Source organism: Leptodactylus fuscus, chromosome 10 (assembly GCF_031893055.1).
Source record: "Leptodactylus fuscus isolate aLepFus1 chromosome 10, aLepFus1.hap2, whole genome shotgun sequence".
Lineage (NCBI taxonomy): Eukaryota > Metazoa > Chordata > Amphibia > Anura > Leptodactylidae > Leptodactylus > Leptodactylus fuscus.
In genome coordinates this window covers 20,526,197-20,551,315 of record NC_134274.1, presented here as the reverse complement: position 1 = coordinate 20,551,315, position 25,119 = coordinate 20,526,197, and the positions used below count along the sequence as shown (strand labels likewise).

General features: G+C 42.2%; 1 protein-coding gene across 3 annotated transcripts in view; it reads left to right on the top strand.

Moving 5' to 3' along the window:
* Positions 1-24,347, top strand: part of MYOF (myoferlin) — a 105,421-nt gene extending 81,074 nt beyond the window's left edge. For all 3 annotated transcript variants that reach the window (XM_075257659.1, XM_075257658.1, XM_075257660.1), the window contains 17 exons: positions 78-151; positions 5,265-5,276; positions 7,302-7,400; positions 7,515-7,640; positions 9,503-9,658; positions 9,742-9,833; positions 10,991-11,161; positions 12,417-12,565; positions 13,690-13,829; positions 14,503-14,591; positions 15,022-15,117; positions 17,575-17,716; positions 18,944-19,043; positions 22,234-22,409; positions 23,110-23,219; positions 23,510-23,657; positions 23,930-24,347. In XM_075257659.1, the coding sequence (XP_075113760.1) occupies positions 78-151; positions 5,265-5,276; positions 7,302-7,400; positions 7,515-7,640; positions 9,503-9,658; positions 9,742-9,833; positions 10,991-11,161; positions 12,417-12,565; positions 13,690-13,829; positions 14,503-14,591; positions 15,022-15,117; positions 17,575-17,716; positions 18,944-19,043; positions 22,234-22,409; positions 23,110-23,219; positions 23,510-23,657; positions 23,930-23,968 (1,919 nt within the window). In that variant the 3' untranslated portion in view covers positions 23,969-24,347. The remainder of the gene's footprint in view (positions 1-77; positions 152-5,264; positions 5,277-7,301; positions 7,401-7,514; positions 7,641-9,502; positions 9,659-9,741; positions 9,834-10,990; positions 11,162-12,416; positions 12,566-13,689; positions 13,830-14,502; positions 14,592-15,021; positions 15,118-17,574; positions 17,717-18,943; positions 19,044-22,233; positions 22,410-23,109; positions 23,220-23,509; positions 23,658-23,929) is intronic.
* Positions 24,348-25,119: the final 772 nt, after the last annotated feature.

Genomic DNA, 25,119 nt, shown 5'->3' with positions numbered 1-25,119 from the left:
ATGTGCATATATCTACGTATATAAAGAACATATGGACAAGGGTTGTCTTCATAACACTCCTCTGGTGTCTCTTTCAGTGGCGCTCCTGTCTTCCGCTCCTCGTGATGTCGTCATAGATGTAGAAGATACTAAACCTTTACTGGCAACCCAGGTAATACGTTCTCCGTTTTAGCTTTCCGTGCTTCAGCTTCCATGTTTGCTTGCATTTTGTCAATGTTGGGTATTGTATCTTACAAAATTAACTGTGCATGAGCAGGTCTATTGTACCTCACACTGTCGCCGTCCTCGCTACTGAGCACCAAATGTCTACACCAGTGTTCGCCATAACGCGTTTTCCCCATGTTTTACCAACACCAACCTGTCTCATACCTGCCAACCATGTTTTTGAGCACTAGGACTGTCCTTGTGTTTTAACCTCAGGACTGACACAGTGGTAGGTGAAATCCCATTGTCTGTAATAACTACGTATAAGGCCTTTGTTACCCTACAAGTATACATTTTCCCTATGTGTACCTTCCTTGACGTATCTCTGTGTATATTAACGGTCCCTCGCCAACCCCATCTTACAAATCCCGCATCACTAAAACAGACTGCTGAAGGTAACTCCTCCAAGTAATGTACCATTCACATATTTACCATCTTGCTGACGTTCTTCTACAGCAGAAACACAAGTGGGATCTGTTTCACCTCAAAAAAAGCAGTCCAGAAAAGGTAGTAATGTATACAAGTGTCTGTCCCTCTGTGTCAGTCTGTCATCCTATATCCTATTGATGGGTTTAAGGGCTTGTCTATGCGCTTAGTTCCCATATAACCTATAATACATTTTAGTGCAGGCGTATGAGGCTTCGAGAGGGTCACATAAATAATTGCCCCCTGGTTACGATTTCCATTATGTCTCATCTTATCCAGTACAGATGGGTGATATAACCCTAAAACCTTTCCATTGTGTTTATGGGGAGGGTGAACCTATGGGACGTGCTCAGGTCCCTCACCATGGATCCCATTGCAGTCAGGGGTGTCCATATTTATAAAACTATTTATATAAGGCTTCTCGTGGATCTTCGAAAACATGGAGCAATCCAGGTAATCTTTGTAAAATGTAATAGACATGAGTATGTGAAGATTATAAAATGGATTACATATTATGCCTACAAAATTTTTTTGCATCCAGTCATTACTTACGAAAAACCGTATCTTAGGAGCCAATGTATTGTTTGATAGGCTCGAGTGGGGCTCCTTGAAGACTACAATAACGGATAGGGTCTACAGAACTGGATGCGACTCTCCATATGTCCGTCTTATTAGCCTGTGGCTACATGGCCATGGTACTGCATTGGTCTGATGAGGATATACATGGTTCCTATTGCCTCTCAAGCCATTCTGCTAATGTTGCAAGCCGTCTTTGAAGGTGTGATCCCAATGGAGCCATATTTACTATAGGCTCCTAGAAAAATACTTGTAACGCTAGGATCGCACTAGTGTTCAAATTTCCATCCTTTGAGTCCACTTGGGGACCTGAAAGATGGAAACCCTATCTCCTTAAAAACCGGTTACACATTATACACCCTATTATAGTCTATGGGGTCCTCTGGGTTTCTGCCAAAAATGGCAGAGAGAAGTCCTCCCTGCTGATTTTAAGCGGAATATGGGACTGAATCTCGCATGGAGACTCCAATACTAGTGTGACCCTAGCGTTGGATCAGTAGCATTGATATCTTTGGCGTTGTCTGGCCGTGATTATCACATACTCCTCCTCTCTGTATAGTCGATAGTATGAGGATATGTGGGCCATATTTGGACAGTGCTTGGTCCTAAAATGTATGGAGCCTGGCTTCTGTGTTGGTGTTGGGTTCATGAATTGGAAACATATTCATGATGTGCATTTCCAGGTTGCAAGGTTTCTCCTCCTTCCAGATATAACCCTAAATATTTAACCCTTGATCGACACTGAAGTATACAGTATGGCTGCCTTCAGTGGGAATATCTATGACCCCCGCAGCTGCATTGTGCTGGGGTAAATGAGCTTTTACTCTGCACCATTTCTAATTTTCTGCATGTTTATGTATCCTGACTAATATTATTGCTGTAAGTATTAAGTAGCATCGTGAAAATTAATTTGTTTGATATTTCTGATCGGAAATCAGAATAACTATAGAAATGACTGATGTGGTTAAACTCCATTCACTTGAATGGGACTGAGCTGCCTATGGACCAAGTGTTGAATAAAAGTACCGTCACTGGCCTGATCGAGTGTGGATATCCTCTGGTCCGACAGCAATCCAAATGTATCATGATTCACTTCACTCATGCCATTCAGAAGAAGGGTTAATCGGAAAAAATATATATATATATATATATATATATATATATATATATATATATATATATATAGTTATAGTTATTGTTATTTTAACCTTCTGAGTCTAGAAAGTTATTAAGGCTTGATAAAATATTACCAATGTCTATACTGTAATGATAGTTACTTATGTTATGACATTTCTAATACATCTGATAGACTGTTTCATAAAACAGCACCACTCCTGTCCTTGGACCATGTGTGGTATTACAGACAATCTCCATTTAAAGGGGAACTCTCACTACCTCTACCAACTCCAACTCTTTGCAATGTTTAATAAGTGCCACTCCACTGATCCCAACTCAGTCGGAATTTTTTCTCTAGCCCCTTCCGTTCCTGAGAAATCAGTGCTGTTCCTTTCAGCACAATTATGCTCTCTACTGTCAGGTGGGCGGTCCCTGTCTGCCTACACCTGCCTGACACCATCTATAGTGCAGAAACGAACACAGATTCCTTTGGAATGGCAGGAGATACAGAGAAAATTCCAACTGCTCCACAATATGTGGAGACTCGCCTATTCAAGGATGCAAAGAACTGGATTTCTTGGAGGTAGTGAAAGATGCCCTTTAAGTCAATGAGGATAAGCTGCAATAACAAACATAACCTATGGACATCAGTGGCGCTATTACATGAAGAAATGGCACCTTTTTTTTTTTTTTTTTTTTTTTTTTTTTGTATCCTAGAGTATTTAAATATTATATGTGGTTGCATTCGGGTTTCCGATCTTCGGGAACGCTTAGGGACCAAGCGGTTACTCGCAGAAGCCCACGGACCGCATAGACTATAATGGGGTCTGCTGGGTTTTCTGGCCAAAAAATCCAGAGAGAAGAGTCCTGCTTACAGAGACCGGGAACAGGTGTGAATTTAGCCTTAGGAACTTTTGGAGTATATCATTCTGACTTTTTGGTGTTTTTTAAATTTTTATTTTTCTCATGTTCTAATATAAAGTTTCACAAGTTTATTGCATATAATTTCCAGCTGTTAAGCAGCATGTCCACCGCAGTCGGGAAAATGGCCTCTCCAACCACAGTGCATGTATGTATGCCACGAGATGGATGCACTGATGGGTGATCTCCGGGTACCTCAGGACCACTGCTTTGGGAGTCTGTGGGGAAGAGATTTTGGGGAGAATTTTTAAGAAACTGGATTAAAACCTACAAAGACCAAAATTCTTTATATCATATCATATAATGAAAGACATGGTATCCAGATCAATCTCTCCAAAATCTCTGCAATGGTTCAATGAAATATATCACTTAAAAAAATTGTAGGCTTTACATCGGCTGGCCACTTAAAGTAAATATCCTCCCTTGAAGGCCATATTGGTTTTTTGTTGTGTTGGTTAATTTTTTAGTATGTCTGTATATTGGTCAAAGCTTTGTCTTTGCTCCAAATTCCCTATAGACATAGACTTAAAGCTTTACTCTGGCTGTTTTTTCTATAACCCGTAATAATCTATAGTACAGGGCATAGAGTAATGTACAGTATGGCCGGTTCATTCACCCTATGTTTGCTTCTTTCATTAGATCCTACAAATAGGTCCTCTGCATGGTCATGTGATCAGCAGACTGACCAATTCACACAAAAGTTGGAAGTCAATGATTTTATGAAAATCTATCCTGAACATGGATTTAAAGGGATTGTCAGGACCGCAGCATTTTTCGTCACAGGATAGGCCACCACCAGTACCCAGACTCCACATTGCCTACCCAGCTAAATCAAAGGATTGGGCCAGATGCAGCTCTTCTAGTCAAGTAATAGGTGCAGAGCTGCAGTACCCCCAAAATAACCACTATGCAGTGGAGGGCCACAGCTCTGGCCCTTCTACTTGATAAGGAGAAGAGCTGCGAGTGGCTGTCTTACAACGTAGCTTCTGGAAACCAGATCAGCTGGTAGGTATGGCAAATTATTGGGATCGGAAGCCCCTTTTTATGCAAGGCTGCCATAGACTTGCATAGAAAGAGAAACTTCCAGCCACTGTGTGAATTAGTAGCTCAGTCCGCTGATCACATGACCATACAGGGGACCTTTTTCAAGTATCTGAAAGGAAACATAGCGCAAGTGAACAAACCCCAATGTAGATTACCATATGCCCCGTACTTATGGGCAGGATAATAGCAAAAATTGCTTGGAGTGTGATGATATGGGTACCTTCAGCCACCACTTGAGGGAGCTAACGTTTACTATTGTGCATTGATCTCCGTGATAAGGCAGGGTGCAGTAAATTCCCAAGTTCCCTCTTGTGGCAGCTGCAGGAAGCCATCATGTCTCTATACAGGGAATAAGGAGCTCGATACCAGAATAATGGCGCTCTAATTGCTAGAAAATACATATTAAGAAATTAATCGGCACGGAATTTTGGATCTAAAAATCACATAATCGTATAAAGTGGAGATTCACTTTAAGTTGAGATCACTTCTGAATGAATATATAGTAATTCAGGTGCCAACCATTGCCTGCAATGTTTTTTTAAGTGATATACGGGAGACTCTTCTGTAATTTGTGGCCTTTTATTTCACATTTTCTGTAACTCTTTGTATTGGGAAAGGTAAGTGTGTTTTTGTGGTCTGGTTCTGAAGAACATGGATTTTATTTTATTAAATTTTGTAATTACACGTTTATTACATACGAGATGCAAATACTTATCAAATTCAACACAAAAATCACGGGTCCTGTGTGTCGCTCGTACTATACCTGCGAGTCATAATATGATCATTATGATTCGGACTAGCACCTTTAGTATGTAATAAACTGCGAAAACTAAATTCATAATCTGTGTGCCCTCGGTGACGTTGACTCCTCTTACTATACGCTACATTATATATAACCAAATTTCCAATAATGTTCTAATGTATTTTTCTTTCTCTTTTTTTTTTTTTCAAATTTTTGCCGACTGATCTTAAACTAGCTTACGGAAAAGGTAAGAATCTCGATTTATACAATGACCTTTGACCTACAGCTGCCCCATGGGATTAAAGGGGGTTTTCAGGCTTGATAATGGCTGTCCTCAATTGAAGATTGGTGGGAGTCTGACACCTGGGCTAGCTGTTTAAATAGTATGGGTGACCAATGCGGCCTCTTCATTAGTAACCTAGCACAGTGCCGTACGTTAGTATTGCAGCTCAGCCCATTTTCTTGAATGGAACGGAGTTGCGAACAGGCCATGTGACTGGTTAATGTGACGTCACATGACCTGTGAAGTGAACGTGACACTCAAGGTGCGCTTCTTCAAACTGCTGATCAGGAGGGTACTGTCCCCTGCTTCTCGCTATTGCACATTGGTGAGTAATAGGTGATGGGTAGATGGGAGTGTGACTACAGGATCAGGTGCGGCTGGGTTTTGCTGAAGTCTGTAGTTGTGGAGACACATAGCTCTGCATATGAGCTGTAAACACAAACAATAGGTTGCAAAGTTACTCTCTGTATATTATTCTAAAGTATCTAACATTATACAACAATACACAGTTGTTTTTGTGGACAACCCTATTAATGTTACATTATATATTTAGACCTCAGACAAGACCCAAATTGCAGACCATACTCAAGATCAGTGCCCTATACCAGACCTCAATGCCTCAAAAATAGACCCCAGATCAGACCCTTCAATCACCCAGTCACTGCTACATGCTCTTTGCTTTTCTTCTACAGGCCAAGCTCATAGGATAGAGGATGAATAGCTGAACAATGGGGGCCTGACCCCCGGGCCCTCGCCGTTCCTTTGGGAGGTGTATTCGGCCTTCCTTTCTCAGTCTGAATGTAGGCGTACTCCTCACGGGACACATCTGCGTTCCCATTCACTTAAATGAGGATGCTGGATATAGCTCAGTACAGTGTTCGGCTACCCTCATAGTGAATAAGAACATGGACGTGTCCAATCCAGCATGGTCACACCTATGTTCAGACTGGGTGCGGTCAGGCGGAATTAGCAATGGGGATAGGAAAACCAGTTGGGTGGTGGGAGTCCCACCGCCCACTTATCCTCTATCCTATGCGGGGCCTACCTAGAACAAATATCTGCCAAGGTTGACCATAAAATCTAGGAACACTCTGGCCCAATTTCTTGGGTTTTTCTCATCCCAGTTGCATTATTTTTGGCCACTCTTATTCGTTCCAAACAGTGGTCAACTTAAGAAGTCGATGAAATTTCAGTCCTTAAAGACTGTGCCCATCTTGGACGTAATCACGATAGGTGACAAGTGTTGATTCTGGGAGAACTCCTTTAAGATTCCTACCACAAATTGTGTTCTTCGGTATTTCCAAGTTGCTAGGCTCATGTCATGTGCAGCGAGAACACAAAATACTGCAAACCAGAGAAGCTTTTTTTTTCCCAAGGTGTCCGGTTAAGAGTTTTCCTGATTAATATTCATGCGGAGGAAACCGAATCTGGCTTTTCTATCCAGCGGTTTCATATCTGGCAGACGCGCCGTACTGTGGGCCTGATAATTTTTCCAGTGTTTGCTCAGTAAACCGTAATGACACCCGATCCCGCGTAAACCAGATTTCAAGTGTCTTTAATTGAGGGGGGAATTATGGTCGCGGAAGACAGGCCAAGTTATTCTTATCTGCTGCTAATGCCTACAGTTTCCTGGCTGCTTATATCTCCGAGCAAATATATCAATATGCTAATCCCGTAAGTGAGGGGATTCCTTCAGAAGGTCACAGATTATCTGCTCGATTAAGACTGTATTTCTTTGGCTTATTGACCATTCAGTAGAGTTTACATTTATTTAGGATATCCCGGGCAGATGAATTTTATTATATAGTGTTTTGAAAGCTGCAGTATTCCTTTTGACCACTAGGTGGTGCTCTTTATTGAATAATAGTTTGTAATGTTGACTATTCAAGGTTAGGATTGACATATACCTTTAGTTTTATTCTATACTTTAGGATAGCTGGAAACATGGACAGGTGATGAATCTCTCTTAACCATTTCTTTGCTCAACAGGAGGAAGAAGTTGTCGACTGGTGGAGCAAATATTACTCCTCGATTGGAGAACATGAAAAATGCGGCCAATATATGCAGAAAGGTTATGATACCCTAAAGGTAAGAATGCTATAGGTTGGCGTAGTAACTAATATTCTGTACGTATGTATACACCATGCAAGTGACTGCGTGCCCCATGTTAATAGTGTGGTTCTTGTATACTTCGCACTACAGGTATATGACTGTGAGCTGGAGGAGGTGCCAGAGTTTAACGGCCTGATCGATTTTTGTGAAACTTTTAAGCTGTACCGAGGCAAGTCCGAAGATAATGAGGATCCCTCGGTAGTTGGAGAGTTTAAGGTAATGTTTATCTTCACTTATATGATTGCAAGTGTGTACAGATCCCAAACCTTTACCATGCACCGCGACCTGTTCTGTTTAAAGGGGTTGTGCCAAAATGAATACCTATCACCTGCTCACTGTATGACTGTGTGTGGGGTTTAGGACCCCTAATCTAGTGAACAGTGGGGGGGGAGGGGGGTCCTGCATCTAGAACATGCAGTGATCAGACCTTATTTATATTGCATGAAGGTTTCTTTTGTGGGACAACCCTTGTATCATAATTGATTTTTTAATTATTTAAGTTCATTTTAATTCATTGAAAGGGTTTGTCCCACAAAAGACATTGATTACCTTTATATGGGATATGTCTGATTACTGGTGGGAGGAAGCGGGACGTCAGTCGAGTCAGTATGGCGCTCACACGGCAGACGCTGTTTCTCCGTCCCTCACAGAGCCACCGCCTGCAGGTAACACAAGCTCCACTGGCAAGGAATGGACATGCATTGGACAATTGGTTCATCCTGTGGATACTTGTGGTTACCTTAGATGGTGACGTAAGGCAGGTCTGGTACAAGGATAACTCTCACAGACGTGTAGAGAGACTTGTGCAGGCCTCCTGGCTACGAGGGTGAACGTCATGCTTCTACTATGGCAGGGGATACTCCGTCCTCCACCATAGGTCCTGGGATCCTCGCTCCGTCCTCCACCATAGGTCCTGGGATCCTGCTTTCCAGCTGTCTGAGAGAGTGTAGCAGTTTGAAGCAGAAGCTGACATATTGGCATCAGTGCGAGCAGAACTTGTGGTTCTTCCAACTTACCCAGTTGTGCTGACTACTGGCTCCTCCGACAGTCATCTCGCCCCTAAATAGGAAATAATGTCCCACCCTGAGTATCCGAGATATTGCCTGATGTCCACATGCTGCATCACAGGACAGTAAGGCCGGTTGCAGACGACCATGCAGCAATTGGCCGGCCGGGAATTAAAAGCACCCAGGGATGTTGTACTTCGGTGGCTCCTTTCATTAAATGAATAGGAGCCACAAAAGCAAGGGCTGCAAATAGGACAGGATTCGGACCTGTGCAATATTTTGCAGGCCCGGACTGTCAGCCCACACACGGGACCATGAAATTCACAGTCGTGTGTACGGGCCCATTGCAATGAAGGGGTCAGTGAGATATCCGTGAAATCCACAGATGGCACACTGAACACGGCCACGGTTGTCCGCAACCAGTCTAACAGCACTTGTCCTCTGGAGAAACTTTAGTTTTGCTTATAAGGAATCTAGTTCCAGAATACTTCCCATGCAATGACCTGCACCAATTTATGCAACAGGTATATCATTCAACACAGTGCAAATACACCATAACATACCATACACCATAACAAACTCTAACACGGCAAGTTGTGAAGCATTAGCACACTAAACGTACACGTGCAGTCTAGACCACAGTTTAACCTTTCCTTCCCTGTGCAACAACCCAACTGGTTAAGGTGAGTGTCCATACTACCTTATAGTTCCAACGCAGGGATTTACTGTGGGAAAGGACTAAATAATTTGGTCAAGATAAAGTGTCTTGTTGGCAGCCCGCGGTGATCAGCACCACCGATCTTTCTGTAGCTATGCCCCTGCTTCTACTGACTGTGAATGACCCTGTCGGACCCCTGTAAGTGTGTGGTGGGTTACTAGTGTCCTGCACTTGTCCTATCCTCTGTTACTAAGTAATGGCCCAACACTTACCGCTTAGCATAAAGCATCTAAAAATGTATTCAGAGATCGCCCCAGAATCCACCCTTGTCATCTATCCACCAAATATGATGACAGGCTCATGTTAAACCTTTGGATGGTGCAGTAATCAACCAATTGTTGACTTTCTTGCAGGGATCTTTCCGTATATATCCTCTCCCCGATGATCCAGGCATCCAAGCCCCTCCTCGGCAATTCCGGGAGCTGCCGGACAGCGGTAGTCAGGAATGCATTGTCCGTATCTATATCATCAGAGGAATAGACCTTCAACCCAAAGATGCTAATGGGCTGGTAAGTGCTCCACTGCTCCCATGTTTGGTCTCCATCCAAGTATCCAAATTACATGTTGCATTTATTGTGGTGTTTACTTCTAGTGTGACCCTTACATCAAAATTACTTTGAGCAAGAAAGTCATTGAGGACCGCGATAACTACATAGCCAACACTCTGAATCCAGTCTTCGGAAGGTATGTCAGAGGATCTTTTACTAGTCAATGTGGCTTCATGCTTTTTCTCTGTTACTAGAAATGTAAATATCAGAATACAGATTGATATTGTGGTTATTTTCTATGAATGAATAGTTTGAAGGTCTCTATCATGCAGCCGACATCGAAATGTTTTGCTAGATGAGATATTTATTAGCAAGATGGCAATACTGCTTTCTGATCCTGTAGCCTATGGCAGCAGTTCTTAAAACGACTCCCCTTTTCCTCCATCTGACATCACATCCTGCCCTGCTGCTATTGGCTAAAGCTGCATGACACTGACTTCCTGTTCTGCCGCCTCCTGCATTTACTCTGCATGTATAAAGGATAGATACATGATATCCCACCAAAACCTATTCGCTCCACAGACATTGAATGGAGCAGTTGTGTGCATGTGTGGCTACCATTCCATTCAAAGTCCTCTGGATTGGGGGCTTGGGGATGTTAGTGGTGGGGTCCCCATGGATCAGACATTTATCAATTATCCCATGGATAGGCAAGAATTGTTAATTTATTAATAAGAACTCTGCTCCCTTATTACTTTCTCCTGCATTTGGACCAAAAAAAACAGGAAGGATACGCTCAATATTAATAGTATTTTATGCAAAATGAATGCAGAGAAGGAAGTCTTTACTTTCTGTCTGAAGCAGGAATACAATGACCTATAGAAAGTGCCATTTTGGTAACAGTGCCACACTTGTCCACAGGTTGTGCAAGGTATTACAACTTGATCAGCTGAGCTGCTATACCAGACACGCCTCATGGATAAGCATGGTGCTTTTCCTAAAAGAAAGCAGCCATATTATAATATGTAGTTAAAGCTACTCTTTCTAAAAATCAGGAGCAGACATTACTCATTACGACCTCCTGGCAGCCAGTATGGTTCCACTGAATATTCTCATTGTTGTTATAATCTCTCTTCCCCACCTATTTACCATATTTTTCTGCTTGTCTATACTCTTGGATCATACAGTAAACTTGCATTTGGCTGTAGAGCAGATCTTCTAAATCTAGAAGTTTCGTGAGCAGAAAACCCAATCTCCCATCTAAATCTATTCCTGGTCTTGGAAACCCCTTTCAGTCTGTGTAACCTAAACATGTTTTCTTTAATTTACATGTTCTAATCCTTGTCCCTGCAGAATGTATGAGCTGAGCTGCTTCTTACCTCAGGAGAAAGATCTGAAGATCTCTGTATACGATTATGACGCTCTGACACGAGATGAAAAAGTCGGGGAAACCACAATAGACTTGGAAAACAGATTCCTTTCACGATTTGGAAGCCATTGTGGGTTGCCACAAACCTACTGTGTGTAAGTCTGAATAATTCCACATCAGGCTTACCAGTACTTAATTCTGGGCACGCCGGGTTCGGCCATCATTGGAGACTGCTCTTGGATTCACTGCACTTACAGATGTGGTTGGGCCTTTCATACATAATCTAGATATAGTATTGTAATGACTCTGCCTTTCTAGTATAATGACATTATCATCTAACCAGCTATGCTCCAATCTCTCTATATGTGTCTAAATGCTGCCCAGTTGATGCCACCATTGGAAGTAGTTGATTCTCATTGTCATTATCTTGACCAGATCTGTGCAGCACCTTTGCTTTGATGCTGCCAGGGTTTGCTACGGGATGGAATTATCTTGTACAGTACTTCAGTTCCGATAGTTTTTCTTCCCTTTTCACAGATATTGCCTCTATTACAAGATTTTTTGCAGTGCTGTAACACAGCTTTTCCGTTGCATTACTCACCAACCCTGCCTTATCTGCTGCCCTGTATGTGAAACATGATACCTTCTCAGACAGTTGGCATGAGGCATGTGACATGTGACATCTATTACCCTCATACATGTGTTTGACACACAAGAAGATTGTCCACTTCTTTTGGGATGTCCTTGCACTGATATTAAAATCTATGTCGGCTTATGGTCTTATGTCAGAAACTGGCACAAATGATATTATTTCAGGCCAGGCCGATGAGCCCACTCACAGCATGCTCTCATCATACCCTTCTCAACAAGCACCAAGGGTGGCATAAAGACGTTACATGAACAATTTGTCACAACCTCATTTAGAAGATTGTAAACCTAAGGTTTTTCAATGTTTTTACACCAAGAAAACTGGTGCAGGGGCCTAATAAATCAGCCCCCCACTGTTAGTAAGGCATTATTACTAGATGTAAGGCCAGAAAACCCCTTCCATTATGGCTATGCATTACAATGACTATTTTAAATGAATTCTGTAAGGAACAAAAAGGAGATGGCACCTATGAGGTTTTAACACAAATATAATTATCAATATTTTGTCCATAGGTTGTTTCTGGTCTTGCAGATCAGCTATATTTCTATCAATGAAGCTGACCTGTAATACCAGACTACATGTGGTGCATGGACAGGCTGTCCATGTTTCTTCTGAAACTAAAGTTTAATACAAGACCATAAAACCGGACAACTTGGACCGAGAGCTTTAACGGGGGATATGCCAAAGGATGATGTCTATGCATCATATGTAATAGAGATGTATGTAATAAAGTAGTAAATGCTGTTTCCTCTATGTTACAGGACAGGGCTAAACCAGTGGAGGGATCAGCTGAAACCAACTCAGATCTTACAGAACATCGCCAGGTTAAAAGCTGTTCCCCCACCTGTATACTCCGACAAAGGAACCAGAGTCACGTTTGCAGGCCGGGAGTATTTACTGGATGACTTTGGTGAGTGACGTGACCTAAGGTATGGAGTCCAGTGCCCAGTATTCTAGAAATGTATATCATTGCTGTGATACTGTTAGGTTACTGTTTATCCAAAATCCATACATGTAATGAAGAAGGTGCCTACAAGTTCTCCTTCTTAGCTTTAAGTTATTAGAAGACTATTAAAAACCACTTCAACCTCCTGAGATCAAGGTTATGAGAGAGTTCTGGCTCCTTGACTTACGGTGGTACCACACTGGCACAATATTGGATTTTCCTTGTTGCTAACTGTATGGTAACTTGCAAAATGGTGAAATCCGTAATCTTGTAGTCCCCACAGCCTCAACACCACTCTGTATGGCACCACCTTTATTTATAACATGAAGCCTCACTACCACCTGATCACTGGTGGGATTGGTAACCATACTACATGGGTAGAATCTGATTTGCGTCCTCAGGATGATTTATGTGTGTTATTTTACTAACACAGATACCTGTAGTATGCCCTGTGTATGGGTACAATGTCCCTTTATGGACTAACCACCGGGACATAATCATAAACTTCAGTACCCACATCATATATAAAACAGTTAAATTTATTTTTTTCCTACCTCAAATTGTTTGCTCAACTATTGGATATATGAAGTAGACAGAAAAAAGTTATAACTATAAAATTAAGATGTATTAAATGTTACCAGAAACTTCCTAGAAAGAAAATTCCCGCTATATATCTGACATTTCTGTCGCCGAGACCTATCATGTGAGCCATCGCTTCGCCCCACTATGACCAAGAGCGCTCACTGAGAGGAGCGCCTACATTTGCTTATTTCCTTTTTGTGTTTAGTGTATTCAGGACAGTGAAGTGCCAGCCATACCCATTAGGGTAAGCTTTACTGCACCACATATCAGTATATTTGCATCAATGACCTGAAATGAAACCAGTAATACACCAGAAATATTGAGAAAACGGTCTAGAAAAATCCCAGAGCTAGAGCTGAATTCCAAGGAAGGCAAGGTTCAAGAAAAGTTTCTCTGGTCCTTACTCTGAGCTGTTCACGTTCACAGGGTACTTCAGACAGAGAACAGAACATGTGTAATTCAATAACCTGTTTATTAATAGCAGATTATCATAATGTTTTATGTAGAGGCGAACAGGAGAATACATGAGCACCTCGGACCTGCCAACGAGAGACTCGCTCTTTATGTTCTTCGAGGTCAAGGTCTCGTTCCAGAACACGTTGAAACCCGGACATTATATAGCACCTTCCAACCAAACATCTCACAAGTGAGTGCCGTTACTTTGTCGGGAAACCTGTGCTGTGTATGTATATTTTGTGGTGAAACCATAGCGTGGCTTGCAATACGAACATCACGTCTATGCGTCCTCCATTTCATAGATTGAGCCTTCACTTTCTAGCTTGTAAATCTGGTCAAACCATCTATAGCGAGACGTTTGTAGTCACCTTTAATTGGGACTATAAAGCCAAGGTTTGTGCTCTATATAGAAGAAATAGCTAGTGTATTGAACTATAAAAATATTCAGTTTTCAAGAATTACTAGTATCTACTGAAAGGAGGTAGCATGCCCTGCCAAGCATGGACCGATATCTCACTGGCTATTGGATCTGCCTTTGGGCAGGGTTGGATTATAGGATGGGCACATGGGACACATGCCCTGAGGTCTCCACCACCTTGGGAATTTCTAGGTCTAAGTCACCCACCCATCTATTTGTTGCTGATTTGGCAGTCTCCATTACTACTATAGTCTTCAGTGGAAAGGGCCAAGTATATACGTGGCCACCCCCTTCATTGTGTGTATCTACGACTCCTATAGATATACTGCTGACATCTGATAGCCTAAGGACGTTCTAAGACAAACCACGCAGAAACATTGAATGTCTGAACCCGAAATGTAGACTGAAATTGACTTAAGCATACTTTTTCATTGAACTTGTACAGGGGAAACTGGAAATGTGGGTTGATGTTTTCCCCAAAAGTTTGGGACCTCCAGGACCACCATTCAATGTTGTGCCACGCAAAGCTAAAAAGTAAGTTGTCTAAAACCAATAACATGTCCTCTTCTAAAATCTTATTCAGAAGGATAACCATTAAAGCTCAATGACCATCTGTGGGCACCACTAGACCCCGATGGCCATTCTTTAACGCGGCATTGTATTGATAACGTTGCAGTACTTTCTCTTCCTTCATCCCTAGAAGCAACATATATTGTTTAGCCTTGTGGGTCTAGATCTTCTTGTCTGTGGCCACATTTATCTAACAGACGTCACCAACGTGTCAGTTTTCTCCAGCGACTTGTCTACCATTTCAGTTTATTTCTCCAAGGCCTTTGCTTTTCTTACTTGCACTGGGAGTCATTGACCCTGATATACTGATGTTTCTCACATAAGCGGAGGGCATTTTTTACCTTACGTTTTGCATAGAGATAACTATATTATAATATATCTGTGTTTTGCGCAGCTATCTTCTCCGTGTGATTGTTTGGAATACAAAAGATGTGTTGCTCGATGAGAAGAGCATCACTGGAGAAGAAATGAGCGACATTTACGTCAAAGGGTAAGTTATTCTTCTGTATTTGGGAAGGGGGATCAAATTGGGATTTTTCCGTAAAATGAGAATTAATTCAAAGAGCCATTATGGAAAGTTAAGGTCTATTGCCATCTGATAACAATCAGGGGATTCTTTACATTGGTGTCTCTTGGGTAGATCCTTACCTTCATATAAGACTTCATGTGAACATCTCACTGGCTTTCCTATAGATTAATCTGGAATGGGACTAATGTTGGTCATAATAGGGACATAACAAGCAGTACCCCAAATATTAATTTAAATAGGGTTGTCACGGGATGGTTAGAGTCTATACTATAGGCAATGTGTAATATATATTTCATGTGGAATGTATTCTCTAACCTGTTGTAAACATCAGTGTGTAGTTGGCTGATTCGGGTCTAGTGTGTTAGCACATTGTATGCAAATCCCTCTAACTAGTGAGGACCAGTGAGGACAATGGGTGGAGATAATCTGATCAGTGTCTCCAAGAAGATGTTGGACTGTGCATTGTTCAAAAGAGACAGGGAGTCTGCTCTCCTTGGTATAGGTGAGGGGGGAAGGATCTGTGACTCAGCCCTTCCCACCCACAGATAGAGGAAGTAACAGTTTAGTATATAGTTGTAGCTTGCAGTTAGTATGTGTTAGCCGGCCTGTGCACAGCTCTGTAGAGAGCCAGGATTTAGTTACAGGACCAAGGAGCCAAAGCTATCATTGGATTCTGACTTCTGTGGACTTATTGTTGTTACGGTTGATGTGACCGCCACCGGCTACTAACTTTGTGGATTACAATAAATTGCTGTTGTCTCCTGACCTCTTGCGTCCGTGTTGATTCAAAAGACCTTCCGGAGGAAGACGTATACCTTTGCTCCGTGACAAGGGTATTATGGTGATTGAAATTTTATGGGGGACAGCTGTCAGAGGTCCAATGTTGTGCCACCGTATACCTCAGACCTACTGTATTGGCTTACAATTAGGGTTGAGCCGATCTTGACTTTTCAGGATCGATTTTGAAATCCGATTTCCGATCATTTTTCATTCGAACCCGATCTCGATCCCAATTCCGATCCCAATGCAAGTCAATGGGATTTTTTTACTAATTGGATATCAGATTTTAAAAGCAATTCTATTCACTATACAGCATGCAATCTAACAATTGAACACTTTAATTGTTAGAATCCACGCTGTGTAGTGAATTTTTTTTAATCACTAAGTAGCCATAGGATTTTTTTTTAATCCTCTGGCTACTTAGTCCCCCCTGGTGTCCACTTACCTGAAGAGATGGCTTGTTGTCCGGTGCCCGGTGTTCTCGGTCTTCTTTGCCTCGCTGCCCCCGCCTCCCAGGTTAGTGTTTAAAGCGCTAGGAAGGCGGGGCTTGTAGCTTAGGAGAGTGTGGGTGGGAACAGTACCAGTACCCAGTACCCGCCCACACTCTCCTAACCTGCCCACACTCTCCTAACCTGGGAGGCAGGGGACAGCGAGGCGAAGAAGAACGAGAAGACCGGGCACCGGACCAGCCATCTCTGCAGGTAAGTAGCTACTAGAGATGTTAGCTAGTCTCCCATTAGAATGAATGGGAGACTAGCTAGCAAAGCATTGTAGGAAATGATCACCGATCCCACCTAAAAAGATTGTGTTTGGGATTCCGATCGCGATCGTGAATTTATCTCGATCGCCGATCAGAATCCGATTTTTTTCTGAACACGATCGCTCAACCCTACTTACAAATCAAATTACAAGCAAATTGTTTAGCATAGAGATGGAAGAAGCCAAAGGTGAAGAAGTCCATTGGCAACTTTTAAGACCCTTTTACATAGGGCACGCGTACAAGCCCCCCTTCCTAAAATGTGCCTGTCTAATAATGAGTTTGCTAGTTCCCCGGGTGAACATATGGGCAGGATATGTCCGTCATAGTACATCACCTTCCGTCAGACAACAAATATGTATGCCAAAGGACCGATGGCTTTATCTCTCATTTCTCCTGCCTGCCCTCGGCATTGACCTGGGACATCAGACCGGAGCAGAACAAGTGCCGATCTGCACTCTGAAAAACAAAATCTGTTTCTGGAATATTTTTTGCCTTCCTATTCATGGTGGGTGGGTGAGTGGGGAGTAATCTACCTATATAAGGTCATATTCTGTCATAAACTGACTAGCGATAAGGTAAGGGGCCCGAACCATTTCTTAATAACGCAGGGTTAGCTGTTTACTTTGGCTAAATTGGCCCCAGATGAGCGGCGGCAACGGCAGATCTCGCCAGTCCTGCGTCTCCAGACTCGAGCTTCCTTTACTTGTTACTTGATTTCATGGCTGGTCTGAAAAGCTCAGTATGTGAAATAAGGCTGAGCTGGACACTTTTCTACACACACTCAGGGCTCGTAATCAGTGCAGACTTTTTGGAAGGTACCAAAAGCGCCAGTTATCGAGGTCACATAAAACCCAAATATGTTTGCATATTACTTTCAGTTGGATTCCTGGCAATGAAGAAAATAAGCAGAAAACAGATGTGCACTATCGGTCACTGGACGGTGAAGGAAACTTTAACTGGCGATTTATTTTCCCATTTGAATATCTTCCAGCGGAACAGCTCTGTGTTATTTCTAAAAAGGTGGGCCCGCGAAACATTGTCGTGCCTGTATTAAATATGTTAAGCGTAAAGCACCGGATTTCTGCGTGCGGTAGACATCGACTCCCGTAGAGGCCAGGATAGCGTAGTCAGGTTTCAAGTCTTCCTTAAAAGTAACTTTCAGCGCAGCCAATTTTCCTAGAGTAGCATATTCTAGCCAAAGAACAATTTACAGCGTAAATGGAGAAAAGCGTAGATGATACGGAAGGATTTTCATCTATATTACGATCCCCGCGGTCATCTCCTTTAGGCAGCTATTTATGATGTCTGACGTATTTGACGTCACAGGTGTAACTTGTAGCTCCTGGGCCCGATGCAGACTCTTATAGGGCCCCTACCTATATTGTGTTATTTAGAATAGCAGTATATATTGTGTGTCAGAGGGTACCATAGGACGCCCTTAGGGTCCAGGGCTCAGTAGTATCTGCTACCACTGTCCCCCCTATATCTGCACCCCTGTTTGACATCAGTCTCCTGCACCAGAGGACCGATCCCCTAGCGGGACTGTCGCCTGCACTGAGATCTATCCCAGCTGATGGCTGTTGTAGATTTCATGCATAATTTGCACGCCTTTCCTTTTGTGAAAAGCGGTGGGGGTGGAATAAGAGAGAAGAGTTGCAATATATATTTGCAAAATTGTGATTTATTTTTTAAATGCCTTGTACCCGACCAAACTGGCATACAAGGCCTGATAAATGTTCTCGTCTTCCTCTTCTCTGAATCTTTAGAGGTCTTGACTTTTTTTTCCACATTCTTTGCATGTCTACAAGACTTACCAGAAACGCCTGATAGATGTGACTCCAACTTCTGAGACCCAGACCTGTCTTTAGAACAGTGGTGTTCATGGGCTGTAGGTATCCATTAGATCAGAGGTCAGCAACCTTTGGCACTTCAGCCGCTGTGAAACTACAACTCCCAGCATGCTCCATTCACTTCCATGGGAGTTTTAAGAACAGAAGAGCAAGTATGCATGCTGGGAGTTATAGTTTTACAGCAACTGGAGGGCTGAGGGTTGCCTAACCTGGCATCAGAAAGAGTTGTGCTATGACAGAAACCACTATGCGAGCGTGAACCTGAGCCTTAACCAAATCTCTTCAGCAAACGTTGCCTGTTGCTTTTGCATTGACTTCCTTTTCATGTTGACTTTTGCATTATGTTACTTGTGGGACCTTTGGCTGTAACAAGTCATCTTCATCTTTTCAATTTCAGGAGCATTTCTGGAGCCTTGATAAAACAGAATTTAAGCTACCACCAAAGTTATTACTTCAAATCTGGGACAATGACAAATTCTCCTTGGATGACTACCTAGGTATGGGTCTCCAGGTCATGGATGTGTGTGTGTGTGTGTTTGAGGGCTACATGTAAGTACCTGTCATCCAACGGAATAGGAGACTGGTGAAGTCTAGTTTCCCAGTCCACATGACTCGGACACCATTACTTGGACAGAAAGCCACACAAATCACAATGCTGCTTCTTAAGGCTTTATTCACACATCATTTATTTTCCATCAGTGTTTATAAGGCAGAATCAGGAATGGGTGAAGATCTTTCCATTATAACTTATCTCCGTGTAGTCTCCACTTCTGTTTTTGGCTGATGCAAAACACTGACTTGTGAATAAGTACCGTAAGTCCTTATAGGGTTTCCATCAGAAGTGGAGAGATGCAACTACATACTGCAGAGTACAGTTACAGAGGTATCTGTATGACGCCCGCTATGTGAGGATCCTGTTCTAAATAATGAGATCAGCCAGTAAGCAGTTGCATCTGTCATTGTTTTTGGCCAATTTTGCTGCTTTCCCATGGAATCCACTCTTGGCTTTGACTTAGGGTTGGTTCACAATAGCGCTTGTATTCTGTCTGCAAGGAGTCCGCATGGACACGCCCCGGCCGGAATGCAATCGCATTTGCAAGTGATGTGCTTGCAAAGCACACGGAGCCCATAGACTATAATGGTCTCTGTGTGCTTGACACGCACTGCCCGCACGAATGAATTGTGCGGGCAGTGTGTGGCAAGCACACGGAGTCCATTATAGTCTATGGGCTCCGTGTGCTTAACTGCACAGCGCTTGCATTAGCGTTGGTATTCCATTGGGGGGGGGGGGTGTCTCCATGCAGACTCCTTGCGGACGGAATACAAGCGCAACTATGAACCAACCCTTAGTTAGGTCTTGATTGGATCCTGTAGATCAAAATAATGCAACCTATGCAAAGTCTTAGATTGTATTTATAGCTTTAAGGCCAGGTTGCCCTACAACTCTGTCATGAATACTAGTCAATGAAGCCGCATTGTGACCCTGAGGACACGGTGACTTCTAGTCACAAAAATATCAAGAAATCTTTTATGTCTTTTTTGCAACTAGAAGTGGCTATGGGTCGCAATTTAGTTGAAGGGCAACCGAGCAATCATCGGTGGTCCAAGAGTTTTGTTGTGTAGCCAGTGTCTTATTAATACTAAATGTTACCTTTAATACATAATATAAATAGTAGCCCTCATTGACCAACTTCTTATAATTGAGGCTTCAATCAGGCACGGCGAGAAGGTTTCTAGACGTCATCTTCTTCATCCTCATTTCTTATTCATGAAACAAAAGACTTCTTTCAATTTTTATGGAGATCTACGTCTGCTTTTAATTTGTCACCAGCCAACCAGGTGAGGCTTGCGGTTCCCATTAGCGAGACACCACTGGCCTTGATCCTGATCATTTGCTCCGCTAAAATACACGTATGGCCAACCATATGTTGTACACGCTTCTATAAGGGCGGCCCAGGTTCCCCGGGGAAAGGCTGTAAATTAGAGCAGACACTTTTACTAGTGTAGCACTGAGTCATAGAAAGCTTTTACCAAAATGATTATTTCAACAGTAACCTGTGAGTATGTCGATGTTTGACCTGGCCCACCACAAAGCGGTGCAGATTGATATCAATCAAAAAGGATATCAATTAAAAGGGTTGGGACAGCTGAGGGACGTGGTCGTGGGTTTGGGGTAAATGGAGACACTCAATGACCAAAACAAATGTTGTACATACAATATGTTTTTATTTCACATAATTCTCTATCTATAGACATGTTACTGTGTTTATTTCTTCTTTAGGACGGCCTCCAAAAACGTGTTTGTTTAATAAAAATACACTATATTTTAGGTAAAATTCGGTGCATGTGAATAGGGGCCACACACATGACCAATACTGTGATGTTTCTTTTTTTTTTTTTTTTTTTTTTTTTAAACTTATTTAAGGACCTATTTTTGTCTTTTCTCATTGTTCCCTCAATACACTCAAATGTATGAGGGATCATTGGAAAAACAACCAGTTTTCATTATTGGTCGTGTGAATGTTGGTCAAACTCTTTTTGTCAAATGGTTGTCCTACTAAGACAAGCTTCTCTTGACCAGAAAGATCACAACGTGTCTCCTTGTTGGACCTTTCAGCTTTATTCTGTGGGAAAAGCTAGCAATAGGTGTTCAGTTTTTCTGCAGCGCCACCGCGGGAGAACCTAAGTATTACACTACCCCCTTTCAAATGGATTGTTTGGCTGTATAATTCAGGCGTGTAACAGCGCTCTTCTATACTGTAGTTTAGCTGAAGGATGAGGGTCCTGAATTGGTGAACCCCCAGTATTAATTCTGAATAGGTAGAAAAAGTTTATTTTTACAATGGCATAACAAGTGTCTTGTGGTCCCAGGTGCAAACTTTTATGACGGAAGATCGCCAGAGAGGTGAGTATATGTGTCTATTATTTTCAGTCACCTCCCCTGGCTAGTATCTATTGAAAAGAGGCCCATTGACATGCTGGGGCCCTGTTTCAATTACAATATGTATAGTGGTTGGGGAACTAGGCCTTCCCTGACTGCTGTCATAGTGGTCCAGGGCCTTGGCCATCTGCAGCTTACCCCGGGCCCTGTACCTTGCTGTGTCTGATTGTGGTTGCACTCCCTGCCACCATGAATGTTACACCCCTGGTTCTTTAGTTTGCCACATCCATTTTTAAGTTCTTGACCATAAAATACCAGCTGAGATGTTCATTGTAATAAACGGTAAATCATTTCTTTTGACTTTGGTGTGGTTGGAACCCATGATCATGTCAACGCTTTGACCCTCCTATCCTTTGTTGGGCCAGTCAGCAATACATTGAGCATTTCCCTATAGAGTAGCCAAGTATGAAAACGTTAAGTTGCAATGATCAAGAGAGAAAGGACAAAGAAGAGGTGGAGGTTTTTGTAGAAGGGCATCTGTGATCGTACAAGTATTGATGTAGCAGAGTTAACCTGAACCACTAGCTATCGGTTAAGCTGCTGCAGCGGGGTATTACAATAAAAGAATGCATTCATTGTCCAGAATTTGTGTAATGAGTGTAATGGTTTTTGTTGTGTACCATGATGCGATAACTCTGCTACACCTGCATATTAGTGGGTAAGCCCCTAAAATTATAGCAGCCTATAATATAAAGCATGGATCCAATCTTAAGGTTGAAATAACCTAATTTGCTGTTTCATTGCAGGTTTTGTTGAACTTGATTTACATCGCACGATAATACCATCCAAAACCTCACAAAAATGCACCTTGGATATGACCGATCCCGCTCATCCTCTCAAGACGGCGTCTCTTTTTGAACAGAAGTCTATGAGGGGGTGGTGGCCGTGCTATGCCGAAAAGGATGGCAAACATATCTTGGCAGTAAGATTGGTTACTCTATTTTTGTCTTCTGAGGATGTCTGAGAACTGAACAGTAGATCTGTCTTAATTGTCCAAGTTTTTTTTTTTTTCCTTTTCAGATTATAATACTCCATTATAGTCTATGTGGTCTGCGGGTAACTTTTTTTTTTTTAAAGTGGATTAGGATTTTGTTTTGGGGGTCTCCAAGTGGACCCCTCTTATGGAAACCTGGACACAGGTGCGAACCTAGTGTCAAATATTTCTACCTTGAAAAATAAATCGTTTTATCTAAAGTTTGAGATAAATTTCTTATAAAAAATTTTGCATTCTCCAGTCCTATCGGTTTTTTTTATTAGAGAAGCAAATTTAGATTTTAATTTTCCTATTTCATTAGTGTAGATGTGAGTGATATGCCTTTGCGGCTTAGTCCAATTCCACATCAGTTTATACAGTATATACATACCATGTCCCACCAGAGCTCGGTTGTTTATCCATGTCTGTCTATCCTAAAGGATTGAGGAGAACAATTTGAGTAATCTGACGTGTAATCGACGCGGGTTATTGTTACCATTATCCCGGCCACGGCCGCTCACACACACATTGACCTCCAGGAGCCTCCAAAGGAGATCTTTACTTAAAAGCTAAAATGCATTATTTTCTCTAAACAAGCAGAACACAATGTTTAGCGAGATGTCACGAACCTGTTTTCATTTGCCAAAAGGGAAAAATCGAGTTGACGCTGGAAGTGCTAAACGAGAAGGAGGCAGAAGAAAGGCCAGCTGGCAAGGGACGGGATGAACCCAACATGAACCCCAAGTTAGACCCACCAAAGTGAGAGCTTTTTCTTCTTCCTAAAGTAACGTGCTTTGCATTCGGATCTGCTGCTAGACTTCTCCCGAACCCACTTCTGGTTTACTAACACATTTCTGCGCCTCTCTCGGTTCCTAGCCTTTCTCCGTCCCTCTGTTTCTTCATCTGTATTCCCGTTTGACAGCTGACATTTGTCCTTTTTCTTCCTCGCAGGGTTAATTATTAATTTGAGTTTCATTATTTTGCTCGACGGAAAGTACCAAGTTCTTTTTTTTGTTCGCGTGATTAATATTGTTTCTTTCCAAATGCAGCCGACCAGAAACCTCTTTCCTTTGGTTCACAAACCCCTGCAAAACAATGAAATTCATTGTGTGGCGCAGATTCAAATGGTACTTCATTGGGTTCATCATCTTGGTCCTGTTGCTGCTGTTCATCGGAGTGTTTTTGTATTCTTTGCCGGTAAGTCACGCTTGGACTAAATGTTTGAGTCAAGTTGCAATCTATGATGGCCAAACCATTCTATTTTGACATATCCCCATGTCCTATGTTATAGTATATGTCTATCTGGTGTTTCAATTTCCCCAAAAATTGACTGGTTTTTTTTCCCCCTTGATTTGGTTTGGAGTATCCTGTTCTTTTATATAACGGGTGTTGGTGTATTTTTGCTATGATGGTCACTGTGACTGTATTCTATATTTGCACCTTTATAATTTTCACTAATTATATTCCAGGGCTACATCTCCATGAAGATTGTGAGACCCAATTTATAGACCATCCCAAACTTCAGCAGAAGACGCCTGAGATCAGTGTTTGGCCCCCAACACGGGCCTGGATGCTGCAAGACCTTCTTAATAGATGTAACCTTGTTCACTTGTCTGCTAACTAAAATAAATGGATGCGACCTAAAACCAAGGTTAGAGAAGGTTCACGGGGTCGTGACTTGTGGTTTTTTGCTAAGTACTTTTCCCAAGTCCTCCTCAGGTGTGTCTTCTGCTTTATCTTCACCTATATTAACGCATTTAAGTGAAGTTTTGTAACAAAGCAGATGGAAAAACCAAAGACCAAAAAGTAAAGTAGTATTTTATTGAAAGTGCAATACGTTTCAAACTGTCCATGTATAGCGGTAACATATAAAGCACCATTTGTGTCCTTTTTATATAGGTTTTTTCAATTGTAATAAACTGCTGTATACACTAAATAAATATCACTATTTTCCACTTCTTCTGACTGATTTTCTTGGTATATGTGGGATGTCCGAGCCTCTGTCAATCTGTGGTCTTCTAAAGTGGAGAAATGAGATGCACACAAAATAGGATTTCTATAGAAAAGACAAAAAAGTGCCACAAGGTCAATGTGAGCTGGTTGTATCTAGTGTATTATTATTATTATTATTATTATTGTTTATATAGCACCATGGTGCTTGACATTTGAGAGTTTACATATGGTATCCAAAACCAATATAATAGTATTGATGAGTGACTGGCACAGTGTGATAGAGGGCCCTGCCCACAAGGGCTTACAATCTGTGAGGGAAGACTATTCAGGTCGTGATGTGGTGGCAATAGTGTTATTGGGGGTTGTAGGTCTTCCTGAATAGGGGAGTCTTCAGGGCCTTCTTGAAGCCTGTGATTGTGAGGATCAGTCTTATGTGTCTTGGTAAGGAGTTCCAGAGTATGGGGGATGGCTGGGCCAAATTTTTGAGACTGTTATGTGAAGAGTGGATGAGAGCAGAGAGGAGTAGGAGGTGTTTTGAGGATCTGAGGTTGCCTTTGGGCAGGTAGCAGAAGATTAGGTTGGAGATATATGATGGGACAGGTTGTATGTCAGTGTTAGTATTTTGAACTCCATTCACTGGGCAATGAGTAACTAGTGAGAGGAGTGGCTGATGAAGGACCGGGGCTGAGGTGTATTAAGTGAGCAG